The sequence below is a fragment of the Marmota monax genome, unplaced genomic scaffold, assembly GCF_021218885.2.
Source record: "Marmota monax isolate L192 unplaced genomic scaffold, Marmota_monax_Labrador192_F-V1.1 WCK01_AAM20220418_F8-fsc00181, whole genome shotgun sequence".
NCBI lineage: Eukaryota > Metazoa > Chordata > Mammalia > Rodentia > Sciuridae > Marmota > Marmota monax.
In genome coordinates, this window is record NW_026694276.1 from 1700347 (window position 1) to 1711357 (window position 11011).

At 46.4% G+C, this 11011-nt stretch overlaps 1 protein-coding gene across 1 annotated transcript; it reads left to right on the forward strand.

Annotated features, from left to right (window-relative positions):
* Positions 1-5122: 5122 nt before the first annotated feature.
* On the forward strand, positions 5123-10513 carry Amigo1 (adhesion molecule with Ig like domain 1). The gene is made up of 2 exons (XM_046467198.2): positions 5123-5443; positions 5875-10513. The coding sequence occupies exon 2, from the start codon at positions 5974-5976 to the stop codon at positions 7453-7455; it is 1482 nt and encodes a 493-aa protein (XP_046323154.1). The 5' UTR covers positions 5123-5443; positions 5875-5973; the 3' UTR covers positions 7456-10513.
* Positions 10514-11011: the final 498 nt, after the last annotated feature.

Sequence of the window (11011 nt, forward strand, 5' to 3'; positions counted from 1 at the left end):
TTGAGATGTCCATATGTGGGTGTCAAAAGTCAAAAAAAGGTTCATGATGTAGCCATCTGGAATCATCACCTTTGTGAAGGCAGGAGAGCCCTGACTCTGAGAGTTATAGATTTAAAATGGTAATGTCAGATTTGTTTGACAAACTTGAAAAGCCCCAGGTCACTAAAAGATATCTTTGGCACCCCTAAACTACACTAGCAATTCCTCTTCTGTACCAAGTTAATACATATGTTCCTGTGGTTTCTGCGGATCAACTGGAGCTTCCAGGAAGTGTATAGAATTGAGGTAGAAAAGAGGAGTGGCAAAAAAGGAGTCTGATGTCAATGTCTAAAAAGAGGGAATATAAAATTTGTGGAGAAGGAATAATTCAATGCATGCACATGCTAAGGGACAGGTTAAAAGTCAAAAGGGCCAGTGGAATGAGTGATGGCTTATGGAGGAGGGGTGAAAATGGCAAAGAGACCAAACAAAAATGGGAACAAGTGAACTGTTAGATATCGAAAAAGTTCAACCCAAGGGCAAGGGCTAAAGCTTTCACACTTTAAACAATTATTAACAACATTCATCTTTTTTGCTACCCACTCCAAATGGCCTAATTTTGGAGCCCCTAAAAACTGCAAAAATTACTGATATTAGCAACACTCCTGAGGTTCTCCACAAAAAACAAGAACACTTAAAATGTTTAAAAATTGTTATATTTAAATTTCTATTTAAAATTTGTAAATTTTTAAAAACACTTTTTAAAATTGTAGATAGACATAATAACTTTATTTATTTTTGTATGTGGTGCTGAGGATTGAACCCAGTGCCTCACAAGTGCTAGGCAAGCACTCTACCACTGAGCCATGATCTCAGCCCTGTAAATATTTTTAAATTGTAAAATATGGCTAAGCTAGAAAAGGAGAGCTTGAAAATATAAGTGAATGAGCCAAACAGGAAATACCTTAAGTATCGGTAATTGTGCAAGGTAATTGTGCAGACACAGTCATTGAGACCACAGTACCTCCACTGAGAAAACTAGGAGTTTAAAAATTATAAATGATAAAACATTTCACAACTATTAGCTGACTTGATCCTCAAAATAGTCTCATGATGTAAGCTCAGGTAAAATGTACTGTTCCCATTTTCCAGGTACTAGAATAAGATTTAGTAGAATGAAGTATCCAAACTCACATCCACTGCATAGCTGTGACTTAACCAGTCCAAGTTCTATGCTTCATCCTTAACCTTATGCCAGGCATTGAGGGGACTAATGTATAATGAATATGCTAATTTAGTTCCATTATTCATTAGTTAATTCAACAAACATTTTGAATGACTAATAAGATCCAGATCCATGGCAAATCCCTGCTTTTGAGGATCTTACAATCTAGTAGGGAAGCAGACAAGTAAACAGACAATTGAAATAGCATATGAAAGGTCTATAAGGACGTATTTACAATGTGAAATGGAATCACAGAAGGAAAAACGTAAGTGTGGCTGGGCACTGTGATGCAGACCTGTAATCCTAGTGACTTGGGTGGCTGAGGCAGGAGGATCACAAGTTTGAGGCCAGTCTCAACACTTTATCTAGACCCTGTATCAAAGTAAAATTTAAATAAAGGGCTGGGAAGTGTAGGTCAGTAGTAAAGTACTTCCCTAGCATCCATGAGTCCCTGAGTTCGAGCCTGAGTACTAGAAAGAAGAAAAAAAGACAGACAGACAAGACCTAAATGTGTCCATCATATTAGACTACATTGTCCTAATAGAAGGGTACTTAACCTTAAGGAGCCTTTTAAAAGGAGCCAAATGTTAACTTCTTTTTTTTTTTAATATTTATTTATTTATTTATTTTAGTTTTCGGCGGACACAACATCTTTGTATGTGGTGCTGAGGATCAAACCCAGGCCGCACGCATGCCAGGCGAGCTTGCTACCGCTTGAACCACATCCCCAGCCCAAATGTTAACTTCTTAATGGGGAATCTTTTCCCAGCTTTCTCCTCTCTCAATCTAATAGCCGATACTAGCTAATAAGAAAGAAAAAATACTTCTAGTGTGGAAAAAAAGAAATTTATCCAGTCTCCTAACCTGGTAGATATATCCAACCTCCTTTGCTGAAGCGCTGAGCTAATCAAACAACTCTGTATTTAAGAACATTGATTTGATCTATTCCAACAAGAGAATATAAATACTCACTATAAATAACCTGTTGCTATTTATCCTGTGCAGGTCTTCTTTTGTTGAGAATTAACAGTTGATCTGGTCTAAAAAGCTGCTGTGGGAGAATTATTACGAGTTTGTTTTCTGTACAAGAGCTATCCAATGGAATTGTCTGTGATGATGTGTCGTTCAGTTGGGTAGCTAGCCACATGTGGTTATTGAGCATTTGCAATGTATCGAGGGAAACCAAAGAAGTGATTCATAATGTTATTTAATTTTAATTAATTTAAATAGCCACATGTGGCTAATGGTAACCTATTTGCATAGCACAGCTCTAGACGCTTGCTACTGTGAAGTCTGTAGACTATCAGCATCACATCACTTTGCTAGCTTGCTAGAAATGCAGAATCTCAGGCCCCACCCTAAATCTATTGATAACAATCTGTTAACAAGATTGTATTTGTATGCATATTATTTTTTTTTAGTTTTAGATGGATACAATATCTTTGTTTTATTTATTTATTTTTTTATGTGGTGCTAAGGATGAACCTTACATATGCAAGGCAAGCTCAACCACTGAGCTACAACCACAGCCCTGAATATTAATTTTTTAAAAACTGTCTTTACATATTTTTTAGTTGTCAATGGACCTTTATTTTTTATTTATTTATATGTGGTGCTGAGAATCGAACCCAATGCCTCACACATGCTAGGCAAGCGCTCTATCACTAAGCTATAACCCCAGCCCTGCATATTAATTTTTTAAAGGGCTTGGTTACTTCCAGATGAGCTGAATAAGAGACTAGGGACCATATTTTTGTGACCCCCTTCATGTTATAGACATGTTATAGTGGATACTCTGAAACTGGCATCCAGCATAAAGGGCATTTTGCTTTCTTTGTATCTGTCTCTCCCCTACCTTTTAGACTTAGTAGAAAACAGAAAGGGAAAGAAGAAACTTCCAGAGATGTAGGGATGAGGGGTGGGGTGGAAAAAGCATCTATTTTTCAAAGATATTTGTTCAAAATAAAATGAAAGTATTTCCTCAATAATTACTGAATATGGATGATGAATATTTGAGGATTCATCGTATTATTTTCCTCTACTTTTGTGTATATTTGAAATTTTTCAAAATTAAAAAATAGATGTAACTTGAGAGATGATGTGCTTGATAGCCAGTTCCAAAATGGCCCTCAAATGAGCCTCTCCTCCTGAAATTCATGCCCTTGTATAGTCTTCCTCCATGTGAAATCAGGGCTTGTCTGTGACCAAAGTGGAAGTGACAGTTGTAACTTCAAAGAGTTAAGTCATGTGACTTCTGTCTGGTTCTCTCTTGGATCTGTTGCTCTGAGGGAATTTGGCTACCATGCTGTGAGGGCACTCAAGTAGTCTTGTGGAAAGGCCTTCATGGAGAAATGCCAAGGTTTCCTGTTCACAGCCAGCCATGTGAGAAATCCATGTAAGGCACACTTTGCTAAAGTTGAACCTCTGGCTCCAGTAAAGTCTTCCAATGACATACACCTGTGTTCAACTGCATGAGAAACCTCAACTACCTCAACATTGCTCCTGAATCTCTGACAAAAAAAAATATGAAAAACAATTAATTATATTATAGTAAGCCACCAAGTTTTGGGGTAATTGGTTATGCAGCAATAGATAACTAATGTGATGTGATTTTAAGACTCTTCTCTCCCCTATCACTGATACCTGGAATGAATAGAAAACATTTTTCACACTATGCATAAGGTTAACATGCTAGTATTCCTTAAAGAGATAATACATCTACTTAAATTCATGGTAAAACATATGTGACAGATATAAATTCTTTCTTTGTAAAACTCTTAGCAGGCTAATCTATTGAGACATTAATTTCAGTCGTAGTCTTGCTGTTGTAAGAGACTAGAAAGAATAAAATGGTAATTTCTCTCTCAGTGTCCACCATCTGAAGAATAGCTGAAATCTTGAGTTATAAGATCTTGGCTTTTCCTACATCTCATCGCCCCACTCCCATCTCAACAACATACACGGTTAACAGCTTCTTCCTGTTTCAGGGGCCACCCTGGAGAAGTCACCCTCACCTCCACCCCTGGCCTTAATATTGAGGGTTAGGTAATAGAGAAACTCTGATGGAACTGCTCTATATCCAGGGGGGAGAGAGCTGGTACTAGTTCAGGAAGGTGGCAAGTGGCCAAACCTAAGGGATGAATTACTTTCTTCAGGCTGGGAAGAGTTTGGGAGTTTCCAGGAATGGAACCTGCCCCTGGCTCCCATACAGTCCAAGCTGTGTGTTTAGCGGGTGGAGCGGGGGAATCTACCAGGGGTGTCGGGGGCAGGGGATCTCAGGGCCTGGGCCCTGGGACACCAGGGATAGTCCTCCCTTCCCCTACTCCTGCACAGCTGGCTTGCCTGCTACAGGGCTGTGCCTTTCAGGGTACTTCCAGGGTTATGGACTAGTGGCACTGAGACTAGCACGGGCAAAAAACAAACAACAACAAAACAAAAACAAACAAACAAATAAAAACCTTTCCCCAAATTGTTGGGACTTCATAGCCCCAGAGAGAAGGGAGGAGGAATTTCTAAACGTGACAAACGAATTTCCCGCCAACATTGACAGGCGGGAGCTGAGCCAGATTTCTTTAATTTGGAAAATTAAAAGACAGGCGACGCTTCTTGCCCCGGAGTCAGCTGCAGCGAATTCACTCCAGTTTGACTTACTTTTCGGGTTTGGACAGGGAGAAGAGTAGTAGGGGAACGAGGGGGATGGAGGAAGGTGGAGGGAAGGAAGTGGGAAAGGGCCTATGCCGCCCATTGTGGCACCAGCTGAGCAGCCGGGTCAGGTTCACAGAGAGAGAACGACCCAGCTGGTTGACACCCGCCGAGGGCCCAGCGCGCGACCGCCCGGCCGGCTCCGACACAAACACACGCACGTGCGCCCCGCCCCCGCCGCGCGCACGCGCCCCGAAGCTCCGGCGGCGGTGACGGGCGCGCGCGCGGGCTCGCTGCCCCCACGCTGCTCCTTCGGCTAGGATCGCGGCGCCTCCCGCTTCCCGCACCGCTCCACACCAGGCCCGCAGACCCGGAGGCAGCGGCCGTGCTTGGTGGGCTCCGGCGGGCTCAGCGGTCGAGGCGGCAGTGCAGGGGAGCAGAGCGGAGCCCAGGAAGTCCCCTGGAGGCTATGTTGCCGGGCGCGGGCCCCTGCGTAAGGCGGGTGCCGTGACAGGCAGGCCAGTGAGGCGCCGCCGGGGGAGGCCGCGACGGAGCTCCCGGACTGACCATGGGCTGAGACGCATCCTCGCTGAGCAGGTGCAGTGACCAGAGGTCCCGGGGGGGGGAGCCCGCCTTGCAGGTCCCGGGGACCCTCAACCCTATCAGGACGCGCCCTACTCAGTCGGGTGCCCTGTTGACCTTCCTTCAGCGCCTCCCAAAGGCCCTGCTGACTCCACCTCCGAACCCCTCGCGTGCAATTCCCATGACCCCTAACAGCCCCTGGCATCCTGTGCATACCCCTGTCCTATACCCCTGACCCCAGCCCAGCAGGCCCTGTGCCACCTCCTCTTTTACTCTGGTATTTTGAGCCCATTGCCTGTCTGTATACAGTGCTTGGAAACCCAGTATCTCTTCCTTTCTCTTCTAGCCCAATGGGGGTGGGGGCAGGAGTGGGTGGGGAAAGTGGGAGTGGTGGTCCTTGGCTCCAGAGCCCTTGGTAACAACAAACCTGTTCTCTTTCTCTAAAGCCTGTCGTGAAAGTGACCCTTCGCACCCCATCAGAACATGCCCAGGTGACTCCCTCCCAGATCTTCCTTGTGGCCTTCCTGGCCCTCCCTAGTGACGCTATGCAACCCCTGCTTGACCTGAGAAGCCTCTGGCTCCTGCTGCTGTCCTTGTTCCTGCTCCTCTTTGAGGTAGCCAGAGCTGGACGACCTGTGGTTAGCTGTCCAGCTGCCTGCCTGTGCGCCAGCAACATCCTCAGCTGCTCCAAGCAGCAGCTCCCCAATATACCCCATTCCTTGCCCAGCTACACTGCACACCTAGACCTCAGCCACAACAACCTGAGCCGCCTGCGTGCGGAGTGGACCCCCACACCCCTGACCCACCTGCACTCTCTGCTATTGAGCCACAACCACCTGAACTTCATCTCCTCTGAGGCCTTCTCCCCGGTACCCAACTTGCGCTACCTGGACCTCTCCTCCAACCAGCTGCGAACACTGGACGAATTCCTGTTCAGCGAATTGCAAGCTCTGGAGGTGCTGCTGCTCTACAATAACCACATTGTTGCAGTGGACCGCTATGCCTTTGATGAGATGGCCCAGCTGCAGAAACTCTACTTGAGCCAGAACCAGATCTCCCGTTTCCCTCTGGAACTGGTCAAAGAAGGAGCCAAACTACCCAAATTAACGCTCCTGGATTTGTCCTCCAACAAGCTGAAGGACTTGCCATTGACTGACCTGCAGAAGCTGCCAGCATGGATCAAGAATGGACTGTATCTGCATAACAACCCCCTACAATGCAACTGCGAGCTCTACCAGCTCTTCTCACACTGGCAATATCGGCAGCTGAGTTCCGTGATGGACTTTCAGGAGGATCTGTACTGCATGAGGTCCAAGAAGCTACACAATGTCTTCAACTTGAGTTTCCTCAACTGCAGTGAGTACAAGGAGAGTGCCTGGGAGGCTCATCTGGGTGACACCTTGACCATAAAGTGTGATACTAAGCAGCAGGGGATGACCAAGGTATGGATGACACCAAGCAATGAACGGGTGCTAGATGAGATGGCCAATGGCACAGTGACAGTGTCCAAGGATGGCAGTCTTCATTTCCAGCAAGTGCAGGTTGAGGACGGGGGTGTATATACCTGCTATGCCATGGGGGAGACTTTCAACGAGACACTGTCCGTGGAATTGAAAGTGTACAACTTTACCTTGCACGGACACCATGACACCCTCAACACAGCCTACACCACCCTAGTAGGTTGTATTCTCAGTGTGGTCCTGGTCCTCATATACCTGTACCTCACCCCCTGCCGCTGCTGGTGCCGGGGTGTAGAGAAGCCTTCCAGCCATCAAGGAGACAGCCTCAGCTCTTCCATGCTCAGTACCACACCCAATCATGATCCTATGGGTGGTGGGGACAAAGATGATGGTTTTGACCGGCGGGTGGCTTTTCTGGAACCTGCTGGACCTGGGCAGGGTCAAAATGGCAAGCTCAAACCAGGAAATACCCTGCCAGTGCCCGAGGCAACAGGCAAGGGCCAACGAAGGATGTCAGATCCAGAATCAGTCAGCTCGGTCTTCTCTGATACGCCCATTGTGGTGTGAGCAGGATAGGTTGGTGGGGAGATTCTGCCCCAGGAGAGGTAATGCACCCCTGAAGGATATGAGGGGATGGAAGAGAGGGCTGGCTGCCCAAGGGAGTGGGTTCCTCCTGACCTCCAGGGAATTGGTCATGGGTACAACAGCAGGCAAGATTCCAATGTGGGTGTGGCTGCCACGAGTTTCAAATATGGATATATTAATCCTCAGGCAAATGCTACACCCCTACCCAAAACCCTGGAAGTTCTCAGTGTGGCAGAGGAAGAGGAGGGTGTGAGAGCTGGATGGGAATGAGGAAGGGGTAAGAGGAAAAGCACATTCCCAAAACTTTTTTGAGGTCATCCCTAGCTCCTTAAGAGAAAACCATTTGAAAAACAATATTTTTTTCTGTCTCTTCCCACCCACACTTATGAAGTTGTGTGTGTTGGGGGAGCCTCCACAGGAGCCACATTGGGAAAGCTGCAGTATCGTCTTTGGCCAGGAAGTCACACTTCACAGCTGGGGAATTGGAAACCTTTGGAAAATGAGTCAGGAAAAGGCTGAGACCTGGATCAGTGGCACTCCCCAAAGCGCTGTGAGACTTCCCATTGAAGTCTTCTTTCCCCCTGAGCCCCGGGTGGATGGATCTTTGCAGGAGCCTGGCCTGTCATCTGTTTGTTATGGCAGCAATGTGGGATATAGTATCTATGCCTTGTCCAAGGACTAGTGGCACAGATACCCATACAGCATGAACTAAAGGATCCCTGTCACAGAAATAGGTGCCAGCCCAAAATTTATAGATGGGGTGAACTTCAGATAGGCTAATTCCCTGGATGGGGAAAGCCTTGGTTAACATTTGATTACCAGCATGTGTGTGTCAGACAGGTTGAGGGCTGCAGAAGGCAGAGCGATTATGGATGCCTGCCATAGATGTGGTCTGTGGGCCCACTCTTATTAGAAGGATGAGGGTAAACCAGCCTCTATAATGTAGCAGCCAGCTGGACCTACCTGATTTTCTGTGTATGCCATCTCTTCATTCAGTCTCCTTATCCAACTCAGGCAGGATTCTGAGTTTTCCCTATAATGCTGCTCTGCAAAGGGAGGAGTCTAGGAAGGTGTGGCCCCAGCCAGGTGAGACTGGGCTTGAGATAGAGGGGACCCAATATGTATCTCCTCAAATGTTGACAAGGCTACCTCGCTCCTTTCAGAGATCTCCTGCTGCAAAACCAAAGCATGAGGTTTTGTCATCTGAGGGGTTTGGAATTGGGTGGTCTCTGTCCTAGAATGTAGTTTGGAGTACAGCTTAGGTGTCTGCCCTCCAGAAGGCCGCAGGCAGTCCTGCAGCAGAGGCAGTCAGTGGTAATAAACTTCCAACAGGGAAGTTCTGCCATCCCAGTCCTTTCAGCCAGAGGTCTGTGCAGTTGTGGTTGTCAGTCCAGAGGAACATAAAAAACCCATTAGGTTACATCCAGGGTTGCAGGATACTTTGGCTATGGAGACGAGTGCTCCTTTAACTTCTCTCTTTGACCACATTGCAGGTCCGGGAGGTGGTGGTTCTGAGCTTTGGCAGGGGGATGAGCAAGGCAAAGGTGAAAATGTTCTCTGATGTTGGTCTTTATCAGTGTCTCTTCTCTTTCATGTTTCCTGTCCATTGGAAGTTCTCCAGGTCTTCTAATTTTCTGACCTGCTTTTTAGGTTCCAAGAGGTGTTATTTACCTGAGGGTGAGGGCTGCTTGCTAGGAGGGCCTGACTCATACACTGCCTATTAAGATGGGGAAGGGGACTGGAAGTTGACAACTTATCTGTTCCTGGGATCTGAAGGCTGCTGTCCATCCTTTATTAATATCCCAGTTTTGTCAAGAGAGAGGTGCAGCAATTTCCCTTAAGTAGTTGCATGCTCATAGGTATGCATGCTCATAGGTATGCATGCACACCAGCACCTTGACCTCTACCAGGACAGTGAACCTATAGTCCCCAGCAATGGTCTACACCTATGTGCACAACATCATGCACACAGTTTTCTTGTGCTATAGGAGAGATGGTGAGCACGCCAGGCTCCTCAAATACACAATTTTTTACTTTAATTTTTGGGATACCTGTATCTTCACCCATATCTCCATGGCTCTGAATCACTTCCTTGTAAAGGCTAGAGTTAGGGGGAGCATGGGTTGAAGACCTTGGGAGAAGGATGATGGGGCACTAGCTGGTTCTACAAACTCCTCAGAAGCTTCCATAGAGACAGTATATGAGGCATTAAGCTAGAACCAGGACAGTGAAGGGCCCAGAAGAAAACTGGCAGGGGGCCAAGCAGCTGTGACTCCCTCTTCCGGTTAATGCCCTGATAAGATAAGGGTAGGGAAGGAAAGTTGTCTGGTTATATTCTAGGGCTCTAACTCTTTAAGGTGAATACCAAATGAAGCAAGCCTTCTGGGACATTCTAGATGAGCTTCTGATGATTAGGAGAGCCCTTTTCTTTCTAAGTCCTACCAAGCAGCTCTGAGTCGCCTGGCTATACCCACTAGTTTGGTTCCTAATTTGAGACACCTGGAAGATGTACCTGTCTGCCCCACAAAGAGGTTCAACTGGTTATCTTCTTGCAGTGGTTTCAGTTGATAGAACCCAAAGGTAACTCTTTGCTTGGGGGATTGAATACTCAGCATAGGTAAGTTTCCTAGAACCCTAGGTAGAAAACTGCCAGGTGTGGATGAGAGAAGGATGAGAGATTACCTCCTCCCCTCACCCTCCCCTGCACCCATAAACCAGATAGTCTCCCAGGTAGCAGGTGTCCCTGGAGACAGAAGATGATAGGGCTCTACAATCTGTCTGTGTAATCATTTGTGATCTTTCTTTGCCTGTATTTGTGGGCCCCCATCCCCAAAGGGGCCAGGAGGGTACATCCCAGCTGGGGAGAGCAAAGCCAACTGATTCCAGTTTTGTGTGTGTTCTGACCTCTGTACTTCCTTCTCCTGTGTCCAGGACACTGTTCCTCCCTCTTGTGTACACCCAGGCTGGCAAACCTCAGAGCCTCTGGACTCTGAAAACTAGACAATGATGATTAAACCTGGCTTGAGTCTCTGTTCTGGAATAGTCTATTGCTGATTTATTTATCTTTTCAGCCTGTGGGTGGGGTTCACTGTACCTCAGAGGATATGGCTTGTCTGGGGAAAGAGTCTTTAAATGCTGTTATAAGGACATAGGCAAAACCTTCTAAGCATTAAGAAAGACTAGGGGGAGCCAGACAACATGGTGGCACACATGCCTGTAATCCCAGTGACTTGTGAGGCTGAAGAAGGAGGATTGCAAATCTGAGGCCAGCCTCAGCAACTTAGGAAGACCCTGTCTCAAAAAAAACAAAACAAAACAACAACAACAAAAAAACAAATGCATAAAAGGAACTGGGGCTGTAGCTCAGGTAAAGCACCCCTGAATTCAATCCCCAGTACCAATAAATAAAGACTAGGAGTCAGCAAACTTTCTATAACAAGTCACATAGTAAGTATTTTAGGCTTTGTAGGCCTTGCACTGTTATACCTCATAGTCTGTTATGCCCCTATAAAGGGAAAACATCCACAGACAATAATGA

Excerpts from the sequence above, each read along its gene's own strand:
- Amigo1 (XM_046467198.2), top strand. The coding sequence starts at position 5,974 with ATGCAACCCCTGCTTGACCTGAGAAGCCTCTGGCTCCTGCTGCTGTCC.